General features: G+C 37.5%; 11 protein-coding genes across 11 annotated transcripts; 5 read left to right on the top strand and 6 right to left on the bottom strand.

Moving 5' to 3' along the window:
- Positions 1-57: 57 nt before the first annotated feature.
- On the bottom strand, positions 58-5346 carry FDP41_007606 (uncharacterized protein; the record flags this gene model as incomplete). Its single annotated transcript, XM_044711369.1, has 1 exon — positions 58-5346. One exon carries the CDS (start codon positions 5344-5346, stop codon positions 58-60), a length of 5289 nt encoding a protein of 1762 aa, XP_044568404.1.
- Positions 5347-5850: 504 nt separating this feature from the next.
- FDP41_007605 (uncharacterized protein) lies at positions 5851-8777 on the top strand (the record flags this gene model as incomplete). Its single annotated transcript, XM_044711368.1, has 3 exons — positions 5851-7557; positions 7646-8692; positions 8748-8777. 3 exons carry the CDS (start codon positions 5851-5853, stop codon positions 8775-8777), a joined length of 2784 nt encoding a protein of 927 aa, XP_044568403.1.
- Positions 8778-8814: 37 nt separating this feature from the next.
- FDP41_007604 (uncharacterized protein) lies at positions 8815-10240 on the bottom strand (the record flags this gene model as incomplete). Its single annotated transcript, XM_044711367.1, has 4 exons — positions 8815-9116; positions 9207-9304; positions 9400-9618; positions 9741-10240. 4 exons carry the CDS (start codon positions 10238-10240, stop codon positions 8815-8817), a joined length of 1119 nt encoding a protein of 372 aa, XP_044568402.1.
- A 199-nt stretch (positions 10241-10439) lies between these two features.
- Positions 10440-12018, bottom strand: FDP41_007603 (uncharacterized protein; the record flags this gene model as incomplete). The annotated part of the gene is made up of 4 exons (XM_044711366.1): positions 10440-10762; positions 10889-11060; positions 11255-11544; positions 11682-12018. The coding sequence occupies 4 exons, from the start codon at positions 12016-12018 to the stop codon at positions 10440-10442; spliced, it is 1122 nt and encodes a 373-aa protein (XP_044568401.1).
- Positions 12019-12355: 337 nt separating this feature from the next.
- On the top strand, positions 12356-13251 carry FDP41_007602 (uncharacterized protein; the record flags this gene model as incomplete). The annotated part of the gene is made up of 3 exons (XM_044711365.1): positions 12356-12482; positions 12809-13114; positions 13160-13251. The coding sequence occupies 3 exons, from the start codon at positions 12356-12358 to the stop codon at positions 13249-13251; spliced, it is 525 nt and encodes a 174-aa protein (XP_044568400.1).
- Positions 13252-13484: 233 nt separating this feature from the next.
- On the bottom strand, positions 13485-15092 carry FDP41_007601 (uncharacterized protein; the record flags this gene model as incomplete). The annotated part of the gene is made up of 1 exon (XM_044711364.1): positions 13485-15092. One exon carries the CDS (start codon positions 15090-15092, stop codon positions 13485-13487), a length of 1608 nt encoding a protein of 535 aa, XP_044568399.1.
- A 324-nt stretch (positions 15093-15416) lies between these two features.
- Positions 15417-19103, top strand: FDP41_007600 (uncharacterized protein; the record flags this gene model as incomplete). Its single annotated transcript, XM_044711363.1, has 2 exons — positions 15417-15977; positions 16155-19103. The coding sequence occupies 2 exons, from the start codon at positions 15417-15419 to the stop codon at positions 19101-19103; spliced, it is 3510 nt and encodes a 1169-aa protein (XP_044568398.1).
- Positions 19104-19374: 271 nt separating this feature from the next.
- Positions 19375-21129, top strand: FDP41_007599 (uncharacterized protein; the record flags this gene model as incomplete). The annotated part of the gene is made up of 2 exons (XM_044711360.1): positions 19375-19740; positions 20185-21129. 2 exons carry the CDS (start codon positions 19375-19377, stop codon positions 21127-21129), a joined length of 1311 nt encoding a protein of 436 aa, XP_044568397.1.
- A 193-nt stretch (positions 21130-21322) lies between these two features.
- On the bottom strand, positions 21323-22633 carry FDP41_007598 (uncharacterized protein; the record flags this gene model as incomplete). The annotated part of the gene is made up of 3 exons (XM_044711359.1): positions 21323-21905; positions 22158-22486; positions 22595-22633. The coding sequence occupies 3 exons, from the start codon at positions 22631-22633 to the stop codon at positions 21323-21325; spliced, it is 951 nt and encodes a 316-aa protein (XP_044568396.1).
- Positions 22634-23318: 685 nt separating this feature from the next.
- On the bottom strand, positions 23319-25271 carry FDP41_007597 (uncharacterized protein; the record flags this gene model as incomplete). Its single annotated transcript, XM_044711358.1, has 1 exon — positions 23319-25271. The coding sequence occupies one exon, from the start codon at positions 25269-25271 to the stop codon at positions 23319-23321; it is 1953 nt and encodes a 650-aa protein (XP_044568395.1).
- Positions 25272-25698: 427 nt separating this feature from the next.
- FDP41_007596 (uncharacterized protein) lies at positions 25699-26550 on the top strand (the record flags this gene model as incomplete). The annotated part of the gene is made up of 1 exon (XM_044711357.1): positions 25699-26550. The coding sequence occupies one exon, from the start codon at positions 25699-25701 to the stop codon at positions 26548-26550; it is 852 nt and encodes a 283-aa protein (XP_044568394.1).
- Between the last annotated feature and the right edge of the window lie 15 nt (positions 26551-26565).

Below are 26565 nucleotides of genomic sequence, written 5' to 3'. Positions count from 1 at the left end.
CTCAAGTTTAAGTCTCACACACTAGACGCAAAATTGAAAAAATAGAAAACAACAACTCTAAACTCTGGATTCCTTGTTGGTGGATGCGTCTTTGAGGTCACTTTGAAGAGATTGGTTGAGTTCAATTTTAGAGCTAGACTTCTTTTGGGCTTGTCGTTCAATTTCCTTCTCCCTCTTGTAATCAATAAGTAATTGTTGGTAATCATGAGGGAAATAATTAAATCGAAGAAATTTGAACGTTAAATCTGGAACGAGGCACGCTCCCGTCACCATTAGAGTCACCAAAATAGCTTTCACACTAAGGAAAGTATGGAAATACACGAAAAAGAAAGTTCCCTTTCCTAAAAAATTTGGAATTGGTGTGTAAATGACTACAAATGCAAAGTAAGAAAGATAGCTTCCCCAAATGGATATCACCATAGGCAACGACCAAGTTTTAACTTCCAATGCAAATCTAAAAGTAATTACGGTCATGGTTGCAGTCATAATGATGGTACCAAAATGATAAACATCTGAAGGACCATTTTCTAAAATATCAAATCCATACATGTAATTGATAAACACTCCGAAAAATATAATTGAGGCGTGATAGACGGCAGTCAACACCCAGAATGTGAGACTTCGAGCATTGAAAAGATTTCCATTTCGTTTGAGAGAGTCATAAATTTCTGGATGTTTCAAAATCACTTCCTCTGGTAAATCTTCCTCATAAATTCCACTGATCAGAGGTTGGAAAAAGCAATAAATCGTGTTGAACATGGTGAGAACCCATGATTCAAAGAAGACTGCCGACGTGAATCCGCAAAAGAAAGTATAAAATATTTGTGGCATTACGATCATGATATTCTTGTAGAAGCTCAAATGCAAAAAGTCAGCATTTCGAACACAACAATATCGACCATGTACTGCAATGAGTCTAACCAAATTTTTGAATCGAGGAATGGAATAATCAGCAGAACGAGAGGCTTGAGAACCTTCTTTTCCTTGAATTCCTACTCCAATGGAGGCAGCTTGAATCATGGCAACGTCATTAACTCCGTCTCCAATCGCGAGAGCTTTCTTCTTGAGTTTGGTCTCAATGAGTTTCACAATTCTTGATTTTTGCAATGGTTTCAACCTGCAGCACACAGCACTCTTCACAAATTTGACAATTCTCAAAAATTGTTTCTCGTACTTTTCGAGGGCCAAGTCCAATGACTTGGAGTCAATAATGAGTGCATACTCAAAGTGTTTGTTCTTTTGTTTTTCCAAAAATTCCAATGCCACTTTCATCTTTTTCTTAACGTGTTTATGATTACAGGCATCACGAATACGTATTTCAATGGTCTCATCTTTTTGGAGAACATTCGTAGAATAGGCAACATTAATAGCTGTTTCTGTTTTGTCACCTGTTAAAACCCATATTTGCAGACCTGCTTTAGAGAGAAAGGTAATGGACTCTACGACATCCTCTTGTAACTTGTCTTCAATAGCTGTACATCCTATAAGTTGTAAATCAATTTCCATGTCTGCAGCGCTATGAGCAAGGAGTTTCTCTCGATTTTTGGTTGAAAGAGTTGCTTTGGTGTAACCTTCAAACCATACATTAAAGTCTTCTTCGGAAAGCTCCTTTCTCGAACACACCAGAGTTCGAAGTCCTCTCATAGAGAAGGACTCCAAAGCAACCTTCAAATCATTCACAAAGTGCTTTCTTGCTCTTGATCTCTTAATCATCACAGTATCTGCTCCCTTTGAGTAACAAACATATTTACCATCTGGATGTTTCACCACCACGCTCATTCTTTTTCGATCTGATGAAAATTCAAAAGTTGCCATAATGTCATAAAATTTTTTCTCTCCCATTTCTTCAAGCAAAATACCGGCATTGGTCCTCTGCAGAACTTTGAAACCATTATTTCTTGCGCACTCTAAGAGAGCAATTTCATCAGACGATGGACCATCATAAACAATGTTATCATGATTCTTTGGGTCACGTTCTGGAATGACAGAATGATTCAACGAGAGACAAAGTAAAAATTCTCGCAACATGAAGGCATGATACGCTGCAGTATCTGATACCAGTGGCTCGTCATTGCTTGCCGGGTGTTTTGTCAAGTATTCTTTCATCATACCAGGAGCATTCATTTCAGAATAATACAAACCACCCACCCACGAATCTGAATATTTCATTTCATTCTGTGTTAGAGTTCCAGTCTTGTCTGAGAATATGACATCGAGCTTTGAAAGTCCTTGATTCATACTAGCACTCTTAACTTCCGCTTTAAAGTTGCCGTACGTCATCTTGGAGTCTGACTCTATCTTTTTCGATTGGAAGGTTTTTAGAATTTCCATACCGACCACTAGAGACATTGGAATCATCAAGTTTAACATGACAAAGCAAGTAAGCCAACTTGACATGACCGAAAGAAAAGATGCTTCAGACGAGTCTAATGGTCTCAAATAAAATGCATGTCTGCTGAAATTGGTTTGAAACACTCCTGACAGTGCAGCAACCACAGCACACAGGGCCTGTTGTAATATCAACAAACAAAATAAAATCTTGTTGAGTGCAATCTCTAGAGAATTACGTTTGACCTTATTTTCCTTAAGATTTTTGATCATTTTGGCACTCTTTCCAACATAAATGGCAATACCGTAAATGAGTTTGGTGTTTTTGAGGCAGCATCCTCTCAAAAGTAAGTTGTCCATCGAAATGGACTCTTTCAATGTCTCTCTGACTTCTCTCACTTTTACATGGATTTTAACTTTTCCTTCAAAAGTGTCGAGGTTGCTACTTGCTGCTTCTATTTTCAATTGTCCTCGAATATTACTGAGCTCCTTATGGATTGTATACTCGGGAATGTCATGTAAGAATTTTCCAGATTTCAATGAGCGTCGTGTTTTCAAGTTAGTTTCTCCATCCAAATTTGAAGTTTCCACATAACACATGGAATCTTCTCTTGATGAGTGTATACATAATAAATCTGCCGGGAAGGCCTCTTCTTTGCTCACCAGAACTATATCTCCCAGTTCCACGTCTTTGACTTTAATTTCTTGCACAGCTCCATTTCTAATAACTCTGCATTTGATATTGTTGGCTTTTCGATCTTGTCTGTAGCGCTGAAAATCTTCTATACCGTCTTTAATCATTTGCAGTAAAACAATGGCTACAAGAGGTATAATAGCGGTGATTGGAAAAACTGGTGACACGCCTGGTAGGAGTACTGCAATCACAGAAATGAGGAAATAAATATTGGTTGCTTTCTTGAACTGTTCAAAGAGATTCTTTGGAATAAATGTCAATAATGTGTACTTGGTAGTGCGAATGTAGTTCGATGGCCAATGTTTTCTCGAATTTCTATTCTGCTCTCGGTCATTAATGTAAATAATTTCGAATTTTTTCTTGTTTGCTTCGTCTGTTTTCGTACCATTGGTCTCTGTTATTGTGGGAGGAGCAGTCACTACCGATTCATCTTCGTCGTCGCTAAAATCTTCATCCTCTGATTTCTTTAGTGGTTTTACAATATTCTTATTCACAATATCTTTCACAGGTTTCATGCTCAAATAGTAATTCACATTGTATGTGTCGGATTGTTTTGGTTTTTCTTTGGTATTTTCTATCATTTCCATGTCGGTTTGTTTCACTACATAATCCTCTTCTACATCTTCGGTATCTTCAATGTACAACGATTCTTCTCGTATGTGATTAACAAAACGACCTTTTGGTTTTGGTAATCTTTTTACAATGTTGAGATCTTGATTGATGTCCGTCACAATTGAAGGTATTTGTGTTGGAGTGAGCTCATTCTTGAAAGGCAGTGGTGTTGCTGCAGAAGCGGTACCACTAAGTGGAGATGCATACACGATAGTGGAATGGTTCTTGTCATGAAAAAGTGAATCTGTGCTTGTTGCCAATTTTTTTGGAGATTTTCCATCCTGCAACAAGCTGGACACGAGAGGAGAATTTTTCTCCACTTGAATATGTAAATTCCTGGAGGGAGCTTTTCGCATTACCTTATTTTCAGATTTTTGTCGTTTCATTTCCTGTGCCTCCTCGTCACTGCTACTGCTAAATCCCAAGTCTTTTGAAGTCATGGCTACAGCATTTGTACTGGAAGTCACAGGTTCAAGACATGGATCCATTGATCCAATGTCAAGAGAACTCTCTGAAACATGAATATTTTTGTTTGTTGATGAGACGATAATTCTGCTTTGTTTGACTCTTCCTTGTGTTGAAAAAGTTCCCTCAACATCTTCGTCCTTATAGTAATATCTAGAAGGTAGATTTTTCCATTGATCTGCAATGGGTAACGCTGTTGAGGGAAATGGTTGAAGTCCAATAAGGGCCATATCGTCTTGTATCTTAAAATTTGCATATATACTTCCTGCTCTGCTTGTTCTTCTCTTATATGACTTTCTCCAAGCTTCTAAAAGTTGTTCATCTTCAATTTTACTTCGTGCAGAGCTATTTGCCAAAGAGGTAGTGATCGATGTGTTGGTTGTGAAATTGCTTGTGGTTGACAATGTAATCTCATCATTGTTAGTCAAGTTATGGTCATCAGGCAGTGCTGACAAACGAGTATATAAATTATTGTTGTGGTTGTTGTGAGAAGGAAGATTATTTAAAGGAGATTGTGTAGAGTTGTGTTGTTGTTGGGGAAGAGCGGAAGAGGTAGGATGATGTTGTGACAAAGGTTTTTGTTGGGGTGAAGAATAATTTAATTTGGTTGGAGGAGAAAAAGGAGGCTCATTGGTCGATTCCTCGCCTTCTTGCTGTTGTAACAAGAGGCTACTATTTTCAATCTCGGAAAGAGCTATTCTACTGATTCGATGTAGTTCGCTGTTGTCGAGACTGATTCTGGATTGTTTTTGTGAAGACGAGGAAATTGAACCCGGTTTGGCAAGTGATTTGGAAGGAGTAATTTTGGTTGGTGTCGCATGAAATGGTGCCACGTCATTAGTGATACCACTCGTCAAGGGGGTTGGGTTCACTGGTTCGGTACTTTTGGTGTCTTTCTGAACATTTCCTGACAAAATCGTTGATGTTGGTTGTTGTTGTATAGAAAGATGTATGGAATTATGGTTGTTGTTGTTGTTGTCGTTGTTGCCATTACTATTATTACCACTACTATGATTGGGGACCATAGTTTCCGATGATGCTTCCACTATTGCTGCAGAACGAATCGTGTCTACTTCTTGATGATGAGATGAAATAGCCTTGTTTTCATTGTGTTCATTCACATCCAGAATAACGTCAATTGTATTGGTTATTATTTCAGCTGATTGATGTGGTTCATCATCATCACCATAAGAGATGTTTTGTTGTTGTTCGTCGTAACCACTTGTATTATTGTTGTTGTTGGACATGTCAAGGAAGCATCAAAAAAACACCAAAAAACACCAATCACCCAAACACAACAAAAATTAAAATTACGAATGATAAAAACTGCTGTTCAAATGATCTTCGGACCGAGAGACTCGTCGACTCCAGCAACGCAGCAACGGACCGAGTGATGTTTCCAAGAACGGAATTTTTTTTTTAAGGAACATCGAATTCGATGGCTCTTGCGACTGAATTCCTTTTCGCAACTAATTGACAAGAATAAACAAGTGTGCGACAAAAATGTCAACCTCAACTAGAGAATTGTCTAACAAAGAATCCACCTATCAAAAGTGGCACTATCTACCTCACAATATACTAGCAGCTAGTAAAGAGTGGTACAAGAAAAAATTGAGAAATACTATATAAGGAGGAGGATTCGATGCATGTGATTTTTTTGCGCCAAAATGAAAGGATCTCACTTACAAATTGTTTTCTCCTTTCGGAAGACCTCTTTGAAGGTTCTCCATCAAAAGGGCAAAACAAAAAAAATGACAATGAATAGAGAGGATGATTCGTTGCAGTGTTTTGATAGGGAATATCTATCTTTGGATTTTCAAAAGAATTTGATTCGGGCCTTGAAGATCAATGCAGAGATGGAAAAGAAATTTAATTCTGGTCCGATATCAGAAGTAAAACTGGATTTGAATTATTTGGAAGATTTTTTCAAAACGTGCTTTGATGTTGTTAAACCCATCAGAAAGGCATGGAAATTACTATCAATGATGGCTCTCAACTCACCCTCCATGAATTTTGAAGACCTACGGAAGGAACAAATCATGATACAAAACATTTATCTCAAGTTGTTTGATGATAAGCTAGTACATCGGTTTGCAACAGCAAAAGTAGTCATTTTGAAATATTGGAACAAAATCATGTCCGATTACGAGAAAATACATGAGTATTCATGTGAATTATTTCGCTCTCAAATCAATCGAGTTCTTGAAGTTGTCAACCAAATGAACCTCCTCTCATTAGAGTATCTCCAACTGATTAATACGCTGAAACAATACTTTTTAGATTCATGGTTTTTGAATATGCGGCCGAGTGTAATGAGCTCATCTTTTGACAAATTTTGTGAACAATTCAATAATGTGGAAATCTCGTTAGAATCGTTCATAATTTCCTCACAAGAATTAATGAAATGCGCCGCCGATGTTCGATTAGAGAGAATTTACAATATAGAAGGACGAATTCCAATTAAGAAACTCAGTCTCTTGGATACTGTAGATTTAAATGCCATTGACACTAGTTTTGTTTTTCATTCTCCAAGATCATTTACATCTCCGAGAGCAAACTCAACTACTATTTTATCTTGTGGAAACACATCGGCCGATCTTAGTAGCCCTCCCCAAGAGTATTTTGCATTTCCAAAGAAACAGCAACAAATAGATAACATGAACTCGTCCCGTATTCGAGTACAAAAACAAATTACAATGAATTGGGAGGATTGTAAAAAATATTTAGAAGGATTAATTTCGGAAGAGTTTGTCTACATCAGTGGAGTGACAGAAATTATTAAGGAAAAGCTGAAACAAGTGTCTTTACCGTTTTTAACATGTGGTTCAGTCCGAATGTTGATGAATCCTGATTTTTCGAGTCTTCAGTATGGACATATCGCAGAAAATAGAAAGAACTTTCAACAGTCCATCAGCAATTCAAAGACTTTAAACATGTCCACACTATCTGCTTGCACTAGCATAGATGCACACGAACAGGATTCCTTAGTCTCTAAAGACATTTTCAGACTCGATACTGAACGAATTAATTCGGCCACTAGTGATGATTTATTTGACTACAATAGCACCTTGAAACAAATTGAAGACATGAACATTTCTTTTTTGCAGATGGGTGAAGTGTTCTTTCCCTCGTTAGAAGAGAAGAATGTTGAAAGTTTGACTTTGTTTTATGTCGAGTACTTGAATAATAGAATTTTTTCAATGGTTCACGGAGAGAGTTCAATTAATGAGCCGTCAACATCATCGAATGAAAGAGTAGAGCCATTGAGTATTAAGAAAAAAGATGAGCCACTGTGCAAACCCATTCTTCACTGTGTGCATGAGAGTATACGACTGGCAAAACGTCAATCTACTAAGGAAAATTTAAACCATTCTCATGTGACAACCGTGTCACCACGAAAAATTCTACAACAAGGTTTTCATGGGTGCAACTCTGCTTTTTTTAACCTTCTATTTACTGTAAGTGTTCTTGATATTAGGGCAAAAACATGTTAATTTACTTGACATTATGGTTGGAACTGAATGCCTTGTAAACTTCAAATCGTAGAGTCTAAAATATATGTCCATTGATAAATACGTTTCTAGTGGAAAGAGAAATGAAGATACTTCTGTTAATTGTGTAGAAGAAGAGGATTTTCCTTCTATTTATCGGATGTTGTTTGGTTTTGCCCCCAACTCGCACAAAAAGAGCTCCGATCCAACCATGAGGCACAGTCTGAACGATCTCAGGAATAGTTTGGGGAAATCGAAAACAAACTTACATCAAAATAATGATCAGCTCATTGACTGGATTCAAGAAAATCGTTTTGAATTATTTAGCATTTTTCAAATGATTGCCAATTTTACTCATTTCAAAATTCAAGAACTCAGGAGAGCTAAGGAATGCAAAATGGATTGTGTCACTCTCTCCTCCGATCTCTATGCCCTCCTTGAATTTCTTTACCATTTGGTGCAGGTATTACAAGGATCTACGCATGTTCGTACTTATGGATTTCAGAGCCATCTCGACAAATCTTGCACTCACGCTCTCACAGAAACAAACTGTCTCTTGATGCTAAAATCCTTGCTTAATGGAATGAAAAGAGGTGTGGGAATGATTACTGACTGTTTTTTCTCTTCTCTCAGAAATGAGCTAGATGAACAAATAGAACGACTCTTTCAGGAGAGTGATTTCAACTTTGGAAAGTACTATTCACAGTTTCAAAAACCGACCAAACCAGGCAACAAGAGAAGAATTGTTCCCATGAAAACGGACAAGAAAAGCCTAGTTGAACAATGCTTTGAAATAGTTATTCCTTTCATCAATGCTGTCAGAGAAAACGAAACCTTCAGTGACGAGGTTCGAAGTGAATTCTGTGAAAAGTGTTGCAGAATGGTTGTCAACACCTATGTCGGCTTTATTGAAAAACATCACGAGGACAATATTGCGTCTTTGAGCAAGAAAAGAGCAAGCGAGAGAGTTAAGACTGTCAACAAATTGACCGTTTCGCTTTTGGATCAATTGGCCGAAGACAAATTCACAATTATGAAATCGTTGGATCAAATTTCGAAACCGACCATGGATGCCACATTGAGAGACTCCATACTGCGAAATGTAAATCATTTAATTTCTGTTTATCAACATTCCATGGAAAGATCTATACAAGTAGAAAATACTAAGCTTAAGAGAAACCAAATAATCCCAACAGGAAGAACAACTGAAATCAAGAACAAGAACTAAACGATAAACTTTTTAAACTCTTGATGTTCTGTGAAACATGTTAGCTTGATCTTGTCACTATTGGACATTAATTTTTCGTTGGAGGGCTGTGGTTGAATATTCTGCAAAGCCCTTGATGATCGTTCAAATACATCTCCATCGTCATTTGGATCATTCAGAAAGTTATAAATTAATTTTGCTGTATCTTCTTCTCTTTCCATGTAAAACATGTGTCTCGTATTGTTCAGTATTGCAAATCTTGATTTTGGATGTTGTCCAAGTATATTGAAATATGTTGGAAAACATTCATCTCCAGGTACTGTTTTATAGATATGTGTTGGATGAGACAATGCCCATTATTTTTGTTGTTCTAATTATTATGTCAAATGAATCAATAATAGACACAAACCTGTGACATCAAATAAAGCCCAAATTACCATAATTTTCATGTGATATTTGGTACCAATGTATTGAATTTTATCCTCAATAGCAGTTAGCGGGAAGTTACTGACATTAATTCAATCCAATATTAAAATGTTCCCATGTTACAATAAATCCATGTCGAAATGATATTAGGAAGAAGAGAAAGATGGCCTACCTACGTGAAAGAGTTGACAAAACTGCTAATTTGCGAATTTGAATCATCCTCTTTTTCTTTCATTTCTACAGCAAACTTCATTCGTTCTTTCACCAATTCGTTATTCAGATCAAAAAGACCCGTCGCAATTTTTTGCTCAGTCGTGGAAGCATTATGAAGAGCTCCATAAATGATACTTCCTAACCAAGAAACTTTCACCAGTGAACTTCCAAATGGTAATTTCCTGTAGTTGAATTTTGAAATAATAATTACAATTATATCGAGTACAAATGATCAATGAGGAAATTGCCATGTGAATATGATATGTAAGAAAAAGACTGAGAAACATGTCTTTTGATTTCTTACCATTTCGCTCCTGCTGGAGAAAATAAAATCAAATCATCCACCAAATCGGAATATTTGGAAGCAAAAAGTGTTGATATAGCACCTCCCATACTGAATCCAATGATTGTAATTCTTGGTTTTGCTGATAATGTTGATGTATTATTATTATTATTATTATTTTGTTGTTGTCTTGGCTTCAGTTCAATACCGTCAATTAATTCATACAATTGCTCAACAAATAAATCACCATCATGGAGAATATCCGTTGGATTTGATGACTTTCCTCTTCCATATTTATCATAACGCAAATATTTAATATTTTGTGAGGACGATGATGAAGTCCATTGTTTCATAAGTGCTTTCACTAAAAAGTGAAAGGAATAGGAATGAGAAGAAATACCACAAACAAAAACAATCAAATGATCCGTGGGTGCTTCGAGGTTGGTACTGTTCAAAATGTATCGAGTTTTTCCGTGTTTGGTGGTGAGAAAGCTGTCGCGTTGTTGTTCCGAGTTCATCATTTTTTTTTCGATGATGTAAAAAAAGCCTTTTTTAAGGTGCCAAACAATTTCCTCGAAACAACAAAACATCATTGTTTATGATATCATAAAAAGGTAACAACAGCATTTCGCATTAAATTAAGCACTTGCAATAAATTTCTCAATTTGTGGAATTATTTCCTCTCCATACAATTGAGTCCAGTGAGGAGCATTCTTCACTTCATACACACTCGATTTCTTCTTTGCCTCTTCTGTAAGAATATTCTCCACAAAAAAAGTACATGGGTGCACTTGTGATGTATCGATCATTTTCACCATGAATATAAAGAATGGGAATTGGAACTGATTTGTTCTCAAGCTTTTGAGGTGGTTTGGAGTTTCTAAAGGCACCTCTGTAGATGGAGGTCGCTGTGACAAAGTTCTTTCTCCAATGATTGGCCCATAAATTCAATTCTTCGACTGACATTCGTCCCTGACGTCCCAATTCATCAAATCCTGTAAAGAAGAGTAAGAAGGAAAAATCATCTCTCGAGACGGCAACATCTGAAAATGTTCGTTCGAATTTGACAAATGTTTGGGACGATTTTTAAATGATGTTGTAAATTCAACACACCCAAAAAGAGTGAGTTCATTATTTTTTAGTTTCTCATACAAAATTAATGAACTTACCAGACACGCCCAATACTTGGAAGAAAAAGATGTACCATGACTTCAATAATTGTTTCACAAAGTCGAGTGGTCGATTCTTAATGAATTGAGTGTTTAAAAAGTTTCCAACACCCATAACCAATCTCTCGAAAATCTCTGGATGTTCACGCCTGACATACGAAGCAGCTCCACTCTGATGAATTTCAACATGTGCATGGAAATAATCATTCATAGATGTATTCATGAAAACAATGACACAGTATCAAAAAATTCCCATTCCATTCCAGTCAATCACATCGATCAACATTAAGCAATAAACATGAAATAATAAACAGAGAGAAATGGAGAATGAGAAAAACAAGTCACAATACTACTACTACAACTTACACCCCAATCGTGAGTGATGAAAATGGCCTTATCTCTCTTTGCATATTCTGTCACCAACAAGTAATAATCCTCTGCATAATACTTGTCTGTATAAAGATAGGCAGTTCGATGTAAATCAGACAAGTACTTTTTAATGGCACCATATGAGAATGATTTGGGAAAATTCATCACTTGTTGCATGTCCACATTTTCTGGAAGAGGTTTAGAGCTTTCATTGAAGCCTCTCATATCTGGAGCAATGACCCAATATCCTTTTTCAATAAAGTGATCTAAATATCGTCCCCAACATACTAACAAATAACCATTGAACAAGTAATAGTGTTGGATGAACCATGCATAATTCATACCAATCACACAGTACCATCAATTTGGCAAGTTCAAAGATCCATCACATCACACATTATTGAGGCACTGAATCAACACTTACGTAAAGCAGTCTCAGGATAGCCATGCATAAAAATCAGTAACTTTTGATTGGCATCTCCTTCTCTCTTTCCACCTTCTAACATGTTCATTTCCATTCCATTGGACAATTTGATCTTTCTCCATGAGGCTTTCTTGGGAAAGAAGGACAAGTGGACTCCATGCGAAGCCATCATCGGAGCCATTTTCTTTTCATATTCTTCAATCGTCTTCAATGGCCATTCTTTGGATATCTGATCAAGCTTTGGAAATGGATAAAACAAGACCACACCCAGAAATGCAGCAATCAGAAAGATCGCTGTGGTTGTCGTGAATTTCAAACACGAGAGAAGGATGGACATTTTTTTTGTTTTTTTTCCTGTCCTTTCAATTTCATCCCTTTTTGTTCTCTCCGGTAGTCGGTGAGAAAGATTCAAGCCACGGTGCTTGATAAGGAAACCCAGCACAGGAAGACCATAGGCAGCGAGTGAAAAACGAATATTCAAAAAACTCGCCTGGTGGCAAGCCAAAAATCAAAACAAGAAATGCAAAGTCCGTGCACCGTGTGTATGAATGCACAAATATCTGAAATTGTAATATTGTCAGCTTAACAGTACCAACTTTGTTTGGGTTGGATGTTGGATGCGTAAAACAACTCTTTGTTTGAACAGAGGTGCACGAAATAATTTTCCAAAAAAAATGTCTGCCAGACCTAAAGTGTTTTTAGAGTTTTCTGTTGGAAATAAAAAAGTAGGAAAGGTGGAGATTGAATTGTTTTCGGATATTGTTCCAAAAACTGCAGAGAATTTTAGAGCGTTATGTACAGGTTGGTGTAATATTAAATATCAATCTACTTGGAGTAACAAGAAGAAATCATATTCATTGGAATTTTTTAACGATGCGATCGTTATGATCTTATTTGTGTCCACAACAAATATCAAATGATACTGTTGAAATTTTTTGAACTCATGTTCGGAATGATTATGACATTATACGATATTAATAATAATTTTAATGGATAATCAATGATATTCCTATATTTTTGTCATCTTCACAAATTTTGGAATTATACGCTATTATGGTTAATCTATTCTAAAATTTTTAAATTTTTGTATATTTGTATTTCACACGTTTTTGCAAAACTTGGCAAAGGCGAAAAGGGTCAAAAAGGAGGTAAAAACTTGCATTACAAGAATTGCAAAGTGCATCGAATTGAACCTGGTTTTTGCATTCAAACTGGAGATATTATTAAAGGAAATGGTACATCGGGCAGATCCATCTACGAGAGTGGCAAAATGGAAGATGAAAATTTCACTGTAAAACATTCAGAACAGGGCATTGTGTCAATGGCCAATAGTGGTCCTAACACAGCAAGTAGCCAGTTTTTCTTCACCATGGCTGAGGGACCGCTTCCTCAATTGGATGGAAAGCATGTCGCCTTTGGAAAAGTAACATCAGGTAGGTGTTCAAAAGACAGCAACAACAGTGTTAACTTTCATCTAGGTTTGGAAGTGTTAAAAGATTTGGAACAATACGGCAATAGATTAGGAGCAGTCTCAAAGAAGGTGATCATTTCGGATTGTGGTCAACTATAGTTCATCCATAGGATTTCACACAAACAACTTTCAATGCAGCATCGATCATTGACTGAGCCAAATTGTGTGCGCGGAACTTTATAAATTATTTATTAAGGTGGCAAACAAAAATTTTAATAAAAATTTCCTTTCTTGGTCGGAATGGTTATTAATCAGGAAAATGAAAATTGTCAGTTCCATTCATTCATTGAATGCCCATATATATGAAGGGTCACATTATACCCAAGTTCAATTTAAAAAGTGGTGCTAACAGCATACTTTCTTTTCAAGTATTCACATTGAACCTTATCCTCCTTTGCTAAGTCTAATTTTCCAAGAGCTTCATATGCTGCAGCTCGATCTCTAAATGCAGGAAAATATGTATTATCAATATTAATTGCCTCTGTGTTGTCATTTACACATTTCCAGTACTCATGTTGGCGTAAGAAACAAATTCCTCTCTTATTTAATGCAGCCACTTTGTAAAACCTTAATGCAGCTGCATTTGGCGCAGAATTATGTTGCAATACCTGGTCAATAAATGAAATGCAAATTCCAAATTGTTTGATAGCCATCTTATAGTCCTCAAATTTTGCATAGGCAATTCCTAATTTCACAATAATGTCCACATACATGGAGAAAACATCTAAATTTTTGGTTTTAAATCGGCCATCTTTGAGGATTTCGTCAAAATTGTCAATAAATAGATTGTAATAACTCAACCCCTCTGCATCTTTTCCAAGTTTGCAACAACAATCACCAGCATTCATCATGGCATGATACTGAGTAGGATCTATTTCTAACATTTTCTTATAGTTTTGAACAGCGTTTTCAAGATATTGCTCCCTTTCGGTCACCCTTGTAACAGGCAAAATTTTAGATAATTCTTCATATAAAATTCCCTTTGCGTACAAAACATCACAGTTCTGTGTATCCTTTTCTCGGGAATCAATGAGTTCAATGGCATCTTTAAGAATTTGCATTTTCTGAGAGAGATCTAAATGTTTTGCTTTCGAATCTTGAAGGGCCATATATGACAGTTTTTCAGTAATAGGTCCAGATTGAAGGCCTTCACGACCATAATTGCATGCATTCAACGCGTCTAAAAGTGCTTGTCTTCCTTCCTTCTCTTGTCCCAATCCTATTAAACAGTCCGATAAATTGGTTGCTACAATGGCAAAGGAGTCGTTTTCAATAATTTCTTCTTGATCGTCACTCTCCTCTTGTGTTTGATTTGTTTTCTTTACAATGTATTTTCTGTATGAATAATACTTGTCTTTTAGCTCTGAGAATAGATTGAGGGCTTTATCAAATCTCTCCATGGCATAGTACATGGTTGCTAATTGTTCCGCTACTTTGGCCACACTCACTTCATATTTAATGTCAATATTTGTGTTGTCGTTGTTGTTTTTGGCAGAAATTTCGTTCAAGGCTGTTGCTAATTTCTGTTCTAAATATTCAATGGCACCATTTTGATCCATTTCCCAAAATTCTTGTGCGTTTTGTGAAAGTTGTTTCATTTGAGGATCATGAATTGTGTCTATAAAAGGTTTTCGAATGAGATGTGTTGGTTTTTTCGCTCTTAATGCTGGTATTTGTTCTTTGGCATGTTTAGGTGTGGATTGTGGTTTGATTGATGATGATGATGGTGAAGAATCAAGATGATTGGATATTTCTCTCCGGGAGGTGTCAAAACCTGTATGAAAAACAATCATAGAATTAACATTCATCATTATCGTTGGCCATCCTTGCCCAGGAAACAATGAGTTTTTTAATCCCGATATTAACCTTCGTCTCGTCCATGCTGCTTTTTTTAAAGAGAGAGAGTTGCGAAAGAACGAGGAAGATGCAGAACGAAACATTTTTTTAATCTCTAACTCTCAATAACCTGGTTCTCCTCTGCACTGACAGTTCAACGTTATTAATCGTTGGCACATGTTGACATGAGAGATCTGATTGAAACGTTCCGCCCTGTTTCCACTGTTTTATAGCCTCCGAGCTGGGAAAAAACCTCAACAACGCTCGTTGTTTTTCGAGATTGAAAAATTGTGATTCCGCGCCCAAAACCGTTGCAAAAAAAAACCAAAACAAATAAAAAAAAGAACGTTCATCTCTCTCTCATCGTACGACACACCACAACAACACTAGTCATTGGTTTTTATCTCAAAAAGAACACAACAACAGAAATGATGATGCTCATTCAATCTGCAGAGAATGATATGAATACTACGGAAGATGTTCTCGCACCATCATCGCAGGCTTATCCACATCAACTTTTTACCCAAAACAATAATTTTCAAAACAATGCAAACACGAATAATGATGAAGATCGATTCATAAGCTCGCTGCGGACGTGGAACACGGACTCAACAAACACGGGATCATTAACGGAGGATCCCTTTACCTCCATGCAAGGAAGTTCAAGCAACATTTTAGTTACAGTACGGGTGAGACCCGAGAGTGCCAGAGAAAAAGCAGAACGAAAAACAAGTTCCATTGTGAGAGTGATTGATAGGAATGTACTTGTTTTCGATCCATCTGATTCTGCACAAGGATCACAACAGCAACGTAGAGCACTTGGATTACGACGAGGAAAAGAATTAAGGTTTGCCTTTGATCGCGTCTTTGATGAGACAGCAACACAACTCGAAGTCTATGAAAATTCTGCAAAGGCACTTTTGGAGAGTGTCTTGGATGGATATAATGCCACAGTATTTGCGTATGGAGCTACTGGTGCAGGTAAGACTGTAAGTATTGGTATTGATCGATTGAATAATAATTCATGAATGGCACGATCATGTTGATTGACATTAACCGCATGACTTAATTTAAATATCTAATATATAATAATATATAATTTAAATGCACATTTAAAAACCCAAAAAAACAAACCTTCAAAATGCATCTTTATGAACAATTCACAGTTCACCATGTTTGGCTCAGAAATCAGTGGACCAGGAATTCTGCCCTTAACCATCATTGACATTTTTCGAATGATGGAGAAACGAAAACATGAAAAAACATACCGAGTGACAGTCTCATTTCTTGAAGTGTACAATGAAAACATTCATGATTTGCTTGTCCCTCAAAACGGAAAAGCTGTCAATCACGAAATTCGTGAGGACAAAACTAAGGGAATTGTGGTATCAGGGCTTTCAGAGCACGAATGTCACAACGCCGATCAGGCTCTAGAACTTATTCAAAGAGGTATTTCGAATAGAACACAATTTGGAACTGCAGCAAATGCTCAATCATCGCGATCTCATGCTGTTTTTCAAATCAATGTACAACAAACAGACCGAACAGCCAATATTCAAGCAGACGTGGGCGTTGGTAAACTCTCATTGATAGACTTGGCTGGTTCAGAAAGAGCCTCTGTCACCAAAAACCGAGGCGCCAGACTTGTTGAAGGAGCCAACATTAACAAATCTCTCCTTGCTCTTGCTAATTGTATTAATGCGCTGGGAAAAAACAAAGGAAAGGGTTACGTTCCATATAGAAATTCAAAGCTTACTCGTTTACTCAAGGACTCACTTGGTGGAAATTGCAGGACCGTTATGATTGCCAATTTGAGTCCAAGTGACCTATGCTACGATGATACCTATAACACTCTCAAATATGCAAACCGAGCCAAGAATATCAAAACATTGGTTAAGAAGAATATACACAATGTCAATTTCCACATTACCAAGTATCTGAAAATTATTGATGAGCTGCGCATTGAGGTACAGGAATTGAAGATTCAACTACAAACCAAAGAAAAAGAACTTTCCACCAATGCTCAACAACAGAATGAGCAATACGAAAAGGAACGACAAAGCACTGAAGGGTTGCGAGCCAGCCTTACCACAGTTTTCCAAGATCAAATCAAGAATCGAAGAATTTTACTAGAGCTCGAGGAACAGGACAGACAAAACTCTTTACAAATTATGTCCATTAAGAATGAAATTGAGAGGTGGTCTCGAGAGCATCCAGGTGAAGAAAAACCACTTCGTATCCATACACGTCAAAAAGATGCAGATACCCTTATTCTTGCCAAGAGAGAATATGTTTCAAAGAAGGAGGAAATTGAACATCAATTACAAGAAAATATATCTTGCACCAAGTCCATACAGGATCATGTTCCAAAAATTATTGGAAATAACGAATTGAGACAATTACTTGATCTTCAAGTGAAGGTTCATGATCAGGAAATACTCAACCTAGACCTGGAAAGAATGATTGACCATCACAAATCTAAAGTTCAACGAATGGCTCTCATTTTGGAGGATGCTCAATATTGTTCTTCAAAAGCTCACGACGTCATGCAAGACATGTATGATCGATTGAAAGAAACCAATTCATTGACTCCCGAGCTTGAACGTGCCTATACCATGGCCTGCAACTTATTAGATGCCGTCGAAAAGCAGCAACATGCTTTCCAAGAAAGTAATCATCATGGAACAAGTGGCACAAACGGCTGTTTAGCTTTCGACACTGATGACGATGCAATGGTTGAGGATGCTCTCAAGACTCCCAAAAACATTCACACAGGAGCCAAGAAGCGACGAAACAGTTCAACCACTCAATTCTCCTCTCTTTTCCAACTTTCATTCCCCAATGTACCTACAGGAGACAAGAAATTCGTTATTACGCCTGAAGAGTTTGCCCAACAATCCTCCTCCAAATTGATTCGAGCTCGACGTCAACAAAAAGCCATGCCTTCCTCAAATGCTTCTGCCTGCGGTCGACAGAATGATGATCACAGTGGAAAAAAACAACCCCTCATTAACAATTTCTTGATTGAGGAGACTCCATGTGTCGACACGACCATGGTAAGCGATTCAGGATCGGACAAGTCCATATCACCTCCATTGTCTCCTCAAATGAATAACCTCTCTCTTGTGGACAATCACCCACAACAGAGTATAGTGCTGACACCAGAAGACGACGATCTCATCATGGAAGATTTGAATGATGGTGGCGACCAAAGTAACAACAACAACTCTGTCTTGTTCAAAAAGGCATTGGGTACTCAACATTCCTCGCAGGTCAACCACAACACCACCACCGCCACTCAATCGTCACCTTCAAAGAGGAATCACCACACGAACAATCAAGCCGATCCTCATCATGTTCACCGCCATTTCTCGCCCCTCAAGAAGAGTGCAGTCGAAGACATTAATGCTCTCAAAGAAAAATTTGAGAAATTCAGAACTGACTATTTGGAAACGAAGAATGTTGAGCAAGGCAAACTGAGACGAGTACTCAAGAAACCAAACTCGCCATCCAAGTCACATGTGGATCATGTGAATCCTCCTCTTTCACCCAATCAACTGAAGGGTACTAAGACACGAAAATTCGACGATACCACCAATGGTGTCCCTTCAACAACGAAGCGAAAGACCAAAAAGGTCAAATTCGAAGGAGATTCTCCAACCTCTCCAAAACCAATACCAAGCTATATGGCCTACACCCAATCGGCACAGCATCGAATTGGAGCCACACGAGATTTCAAAAGAAAACCTTCCATGCTTCCAGTGTCCTTTGCTGCAGATAATGATTGGATTTTGGCATTGCGGTCCAATAAGGAGAATACACTCCAAACCTCTTCGAATTCGACCTCGTCATCAATGGTTGGTGCTTTTGTTCAACACAACCCACCACATGCCTCCACTTCCACATCGACACTGAAACTGATGAAGAAAATCGTTCCAACTCACTCATTCCCTTCATCGTCCATAACAAATACAACCAATCCTCTCAACCAACAACATGTTGTTGCCATGTCATCATCCTCACTGCCCTCCTCGTCCTCCTCGACACATCAACAAGCACTTCCACACAAAGAGTTTCTTCCAACATCTCCCAGAGGAGCCTCTACCATCAGATAATAAGTGCACGAATGTTGTGTGTTCACACACTCATCCACTCGGTCGAATAAAAAAGGAAATTGATTTTGAGGACTTTGCATTTTCATCTTCAAAACCTGTTACGAGCTCCGAATTTTGAACAACTTCATATCGAACCATTCATTACCATACCGTAACTCCCTTTGATAGAATCCGCTCCAAATAGTGTGTACATCATCTCCAAGAGTATACTTGCCCACCACCACCACCACCCTTTCATCCGTATTCGTAATACATTACACACAGTAAAAGAATGCCCACACTTCGGTCCTTCTTCTCGTCCAAATCTGTGGACTCTAAGCGAACTTTCAATACAGAAGATCTTCCCCAAGATGATGAAGAAGAGCTCAGAACTCCCACCTCATCCATGATGGGTTTTCTCAATAGTTCAACAACAACAACGACGTGGAGTAGTAGTGCTCAGATACCAGCATCGCCTCCACAATCCGATCATCTCTCCACCAGGCAACATCAACAACAACGACCAAGAGGAGGGTCGTCGTCATCTTCTTCCTCCCAAACGAATACCAATCATCAACAACAACCAACAAAAAAAGGGATTCCACTCTCTCAATTCATCGCTCAAAAGCTTGATGATGACCTACTGCCACACAAAACGGTAAGTGAAGTGAGTGAACTCGATTAAGAGATTTCTCACCTATTTGATGTACCTTTTCAAAAAATCTCTCTTGCATTCTCGATTCATCCTCCTCCATGAATTGGTCCGAATTCATTGTCCTCTCTCTGAATTTTGTCTTTCACTGCTTTATCCTCTTATGACCTCATTGCTTGAACAACCATCACACCACCAAATTTTTGATCACTTCTACTTTGAATCATCATCTTTCGACAAAAAAAATATTCTTTTGCCATCCGATTCACCATCACAACAACAATCACGGCTTACTCGTGTGTTTTATTGGTTGATCTATTGTTGTTGTTGCTTGTTGCATCATCATTATTATTTGAAAAAACCATCATCATTATTTTTGCTGACCACTACCACACCGCACGATTTTTGTGTTATTATTGTTTCATTGTTAAACACACATAAATTTCATAGAAGAAGAATTATAATCTAACGGAATTAGATTCACAACTCGTAAACACATCTACCAAACAATCCACAATCATGTCTCTCGAAAACGACATTGAAAGCAATCAAGTTAATCATGCCAATACTCTTCAAGTACCAAAACCACCATTTTCATCATTTCAAGATATTGGATTTGCTGAAGATATGAATCCCCGACACAGAAGAACCAACGAAGACGGACATTGTATGATTGATCGATTTAGAGGAAAGGAAGGTGAAGGCTTTTTTGCCATCTATGACGGACATGGTGGACGTGGTGCTGTCAACATTGTACAAAATAGATTCCACAACATTTTCGAATCAGAATTGAATGACATGGAGAACTCTCAACAATCTGAGCTCATTGATGTCACTCAAGTCTTTAACCAAGCTTACAGTAGAATGGATGCGGAGCTTAAACTTCAAGAAATTTTATACAACGGAGCTACTAGCATCACGTGCTATATAAGACCTCTTCCAAGTTCGAAGAAACGTTTCCTCTATGTAGCAAATTGCGGAGATGCTCGCGTTGTTATTTCAAAGAAGGATGGAACTGCTGAAAGACTTACCTATGACCATAAAGCCAGTGACGAGGGAGAAGTGAAACGTATCAAGGCAAAGAATGGATTTGTTGCATATAATCGTGTGAATGGTGTTCTCAGTGTAACTAGATCATTTGGAGATCATGCCATGAAGGATTGGGTCATTTCTGAACCCTATCACTCCTTTGTTGATTTGACTGAGAATGAATATGATTATCTCATTTTGGCATGTGATGGAGTTTGGGATGTAATTTCAGACCAAGAATGTGTCAATTTGATCCATGAAAATGCCAACACTATGAACTGCCAACAATTAGCCGAATTCATTTTGAAGCGATCCCTTTCTCTTGGCTCTACAGATAATATTTCAATTATTATCATTAAATTATAATAAAATTATATGTCAATTCGAAGCTTAACAATTCCCAACAAAACAAAAATTGGATCATGCCAATTATTGATTATAATTATTATTGAATTGCGTCGACTGGAATCACAGTAAAAGCATTCAAGGTTAAATAAATTCATTTTATAAAAAACTAAACCCTCTAGAGTCGTGAATGTCACAAACATACACATCGACCTTAGAAAGAAAAGTAATGTTCGCCACGCTTCATGCCAAGCTTTTCCAAGTGGCTCTTCATGGCTCCCAACATTGGTGGAGGGCCACACATTAAAATGTTCATCTTCTCACCTACAGGTGGCAAATACTTTTCAATCATTTCTTGAGTGATGAAACCAACTCCCTGAGTCCAATTTGCAGGAGGTTCATTCAAAACATGATACAAGGTGAATTGAGAATGCTTTCTGGCCAATTCCTCCAATCGGTCACGCAAAATGATATCTTGTTCAGTCAAGTTACCATACAATAAAGCAATTTCAGTCTTATCGTCTGGATGCTTGAGAATTTCCTCAATCACTTGGAGCATTGGGGTAATGCCGGTACCACCAGCAATCATTCCCAACTTGTTGTACTTGTTCTTCTCATAATTGAAACGACCCTTTGGTCCGCTAACCAAAATGGTGTCTCCAATCTTCATATTGTCCAAGTATTGAGTCATCAAACCCTTTGGATAAATCTTGACGACAAGATCGAAAAATCCCTTGTCATCATTCGAAGAGGTTGGTGTGTAGCTTCTAGAAACTTCTTCGCCATTGATGGTGGCTCTGATATTGGATGTTGTATTATTAAAATAATAATAATGGATGGGCGGCGGATTGTATTTTCATTCATTGTCCACATGATCGTGGTGATGATGATGAATTGTGCAATCGGAACGGGTTGTTGTTTGGGGTGGCGAGGAAAGGTTCGGATTCCGTCATGTGAAAAATTAGATATATTTCGAATCGATTTTGTTGAATAGGTTTGAAATATATAATATTTAGATAATCATTAGCGTCATCATCATTAAAACATACTTCAATGAAATGTGTTGACCCACGGGCAATCCCAAACTCTTTCCTGCAGGTAATTCAAATCTAAAGAGACGAACTGGACATTTCACATTCTCTCCTTCTGTAAGACTCTTCTTTTCGATGAGTTTGAATGGTCTATATTCCTCAGGAGAGATGACGCTCTCTTCCTTCTTCATTTGAGCAGTGGTTGCAGTTGTGGTGGATGATGATTTTTCAACGGGTTTAGTTGGTCTGCTTCCCATAATTTTATTGACCAAAACTGAAATTGCAACGATAGCGAAAGCGGTAACTCCAATGGTCGTTAAATCTCCCGAAAGTAACTTTTCAATAATCTTATTCATTGTGATGATTGTACAGAGTTGATGATAAAATCAATTATTGAATCAACTGACTGGTTAGCCTATTTTTTTCAAAACGAAGAGAGAATTTTCCAAACTTACCGACTGAGGCTTATCAGAGGATGGATGAACAACCCTCATATCGAGCAGAGAATCGGATATAAAATTGAGGATTTGTACAAAAAGACGCGTCTAAAAACTAACTTGGAGAAAGAGCTGCTTCGGAAAATTGCTTCAATCTCTCTTCTTTAATGAAAGTGGTATGTCTTTGGGTGAGTAAAAAGTGCAATAATGAATCTCAAAAACTCAAACGGTCGGAATGGCAAGTTTCAACCGTTGTTGGGTCCACGCGTTCGACGACGAATACAACTCGGATAAAGTCCAAACCAGTGGCGATTTTTTTTCTCATTATATTAATTATCTGTTAGTGTCCCAGCTCGAGGGAGTTAGTTGCTCACTTGCTTTTGAAAGCGTGGAAATGATGGGAGAAAGGGAATGGCGAGACGGGAGGAAACGGTGGTGCAACGGTGTTGAAGTTTGTTCAGACCAGAAAAGGACAAAAATAAATTAATACTACCGCGCGTGGATTCGATTCAGAGGATCTCTCATGAGCATCTTCCTCAAGAACGTGTTCAGTCAAAATCATGAAACGAGTTGGACCACATGTCATCTTGCTTGAACGATAATCAACTATACCTGAGGTCGATCATTTATTTTGCGACAGGTGTTGCATTTTGTTCAAGTGAGTATTGTTAGTTGATCGGTTGATTAAGGAAGAAACTAGTTCCTTAACATGTTGTTGACATGACCCATGCCATCCATAATATTATTGCAATTTGAATAAATGGTCCTTGTCCTCTAAAGTGAGGATCATGACCACTCCATCTCCAGTATCGGACGGATAGAGCTCTTTTTCTGAATGCTGACGCTTTTTCTTATTGTCACCACCAAAATGGGAATAATAATTATCATGATAATGGTGGGTTTTGAAACCAAATTTGGTGTAAAGTTTTTGAGCTGCTAAATTGAGAGAGGAGACATGCAGTTGAATCCATCTACACGAATGTTTCCACATTAATCGACTGTGTGAATGCGAAATTGGTTCATTGGTGTAATATCGCAATTCTTCATCTTCACAGTCATGCATGTCATTAATGTCAATGACATGATGCACCATTTCATTTTGCTGGCCATACCATAACCACTCATACTTGAGAATATGAGCTAACGAGTAGCGGAGCAATTCACGCCCTATTCCGTGATTTCTCAAGGAGGGATGTACTGCAAATGAAGAAATTTCAGCTCTCTCCTTTTCCTTATTAATATTGTACATGATAAATCCTGCAACGTAGTGTTGGGAATTCATTTGAAATTGTGATGATGATTTTGTTGAATCATCATTCGTCGTTGGGGTCCTCATTAAGGCAACCCATGAAAAATAGTCGACCGGTTTGTCCAAAGAATTGTGAAGTGATAAATCCAAAATATGAAATAATAAATCCCTATTGTAGGCTTTGGAAAAGCTCAAACATTCAATCTCGTAGAGCATGTCAAATAGGTTCTCATTGTACGGAATGATGATTACGTTTGGGTGTTGTTGCGTTAGATCAATCAAGTGGCTATTCAAGCCAGCATGAGTGTTACATGATTGTAACATGAATGTGTTGTAGGTATTGGATACAAGATTTTGAGTTGTGGGCTGTTGTGAATTGACAGCTCTGGATGATGACTGTGCTTGTTCATGGAAATTCAAATTATTTAAAATCATGCTTTGCGAAGCACTGTACCACGTCATGCTGCTACTTGTCATGCTACTAATCAAATCGACTCCTCTAGAGGAGTCATGTCCACTCGGATCATCCAAATAAACACAATTAGAAAGCTGTTTGGGTCTATTCAATAATGGAAGTAACGTTTGTAAAAACACATGATTTGGATTGTGTGAACATGTTGTATCCGTAAAAGTAGTAGTGGTATCGGTATTAGAACAATTGTTCTGATCATCCATGAATGTCTTGGATGGATGAATGGAGGCGTCCATTCCATTCGATATGCTTCTTCTTGATTTTTGTAAATGTTGTTTCATACAATTACTGCACAAATCGAAATCAGCACAATTCAAACAACAATATCTTGTTCCGTGAATGGTGCATTCACATGCATCACAGGTCACCCTACGATGTATAATATTATCATTATAAATTTGAATTTCGTCTTCTGCAAATAATTCTTTTGGTTTTGTGAAGAGCCAACAATTTGCCTTGGCATGACAGGCCTCTACTTTTTTACAGAAATCATCCGCAACTAGAACACCATTCTTTGATATACATGTTGCACTGATCTTACTTGATAATGTATCGAATCGAGCGCTCTCTAAAAGGGCCTCATAGCTAAATTTTCTGTTGATCAAGGTCACAAAACAATGTCCTTTTTTTAGGTGATGCTTGGAAAACTCCTTTCCGCATTTGTTACATAAAATATATCCTTTCGAATTGTGATTGTGGTTATTCTTTGAATTTTGAGAAATTCCATCCGAAGACTTGTGAAATCCAAAAGGACAATTCAAACACAATAACATTACGGAACCAATTTCAAATTTTCTTTTACATCCAGAACACCAACAGGCATTCGGATCATGAATGAAAAAATCACTACATTCCGGATGATGATCATCATTTGGTGGCACGGATGAAATACCAGTCGTTATAAAATGTTGTTCAGCATGCCATGTCGAGAGGGCGGACGGACAGAAGATTCTGGACTGATGATCATGTTGCATTTTTTAAATAAATGAACAAGGAACAACCTCCAAACTGAAAATTCATGAGCAATTTTTGATGAACTTTTGCATGTCTGAAAATATAAATTCATTTTGACAAAAAAATGTCAACACGAAAGAACGATCAAATTGTATCCTCTTCCTCTCGAACCATCAAACTCTCGAGTGGTCATTCAAACTCAACATACCAATGTTTGCACACTAGAGAGAAACGGAATTGAACGACTGGTAACAAGGAGAAGGAAAAGATGTGATACAAAATGTCATCGATGAGGTAGAAGGGATTTGTCGTTGCAATCAACGTTGAGTTTGAATCGATCAATGGATACATCCATACAACAGATCCAATCATGTGAAAACGTATTTATTCGATTGGATGGAATTTGTGAGTCATTTGTATCCACAAGAGTACAAGATGATGCGACTCATGCGACACTCCATGAGGGTGGAGGACTTTTCAAAACTATCCCATTCCGAAATTGAGAGCAAATTTTCAAAACAATTTCAAACAAAATTCTTTACAGATTATTTGAATCAAATCAAACGATCCAAATTAATTAGCATGGATAATGGATCTGGAAAAATTGTGAGCTTTTTCACATACTCTCCTGGAAATGATGATGTCGTGCATTTTGCATTTGTGAATGAGAAAAACGCAATGTTGAATATTGATAACAAGTTTAATCAGGCAAAACAGTTCAAACGATGTTATTTTAGTTATTATGGTTATTATGATGGTTGGGGAGTTTATGACACAAATGTCTGTAAAGAAGGTCATGAATGGTTTTGTGATCAATTCAAGTCATATATCAAAGTGATGGGAAGAGGATTGTTCTTGGCCATGATGGAATTTATATGTTTGTCGAATTCTGCCCAATTCTACATGTATGAAATGAGGACGAGCGTTAGTTTACAAGCTCTCTGTGACCAACCCCATCCCATGCAAAAACAAGCTCTTCACATTCATCACACTCTTCTCAAGAATCCAAATTCACTCCTGGAAAAAGCGTTTGAACACCCGCTCAAAGATTCCCATTTATGGTATCGTTTTTTGAATTCTGGATATACCATCGATGTGAAAACTCTTGAAAACATCACTTTTGGAAAGCATTTAGATTGTGAACATTTACAATTTTTCTTTGATTATTGTGAAAAACATGGCATGAAAGAGTCTGTTGCAGTGACGGCAACTCGTTCTCGTGTGTTTTCACTTCTCACGGAAGGAAAAACTTTTATTGAATTATTACACAAGAATCAAGTGCTATCTGAACTGTTTTAATATTTTCGTTTCTTT

The sequence above is a fragment of the Naegleria fowleri genome (assembly GCF_008403515.1).
Source record: "Naegleria fowleri strain ATCC 30894 chromosome Unknown tig4, whole genome shotgun sequence".
Classification (NCBI taxonomy): domain Eukaryota; phylum Heterolobosea; class Eutetramitea; order Acrasida; family Naegleriidae; genus Naegleria; species Naegleria fowleri.
This window is presented reverse-complemented; position numbering and strand designations above follow the sequence as displayed.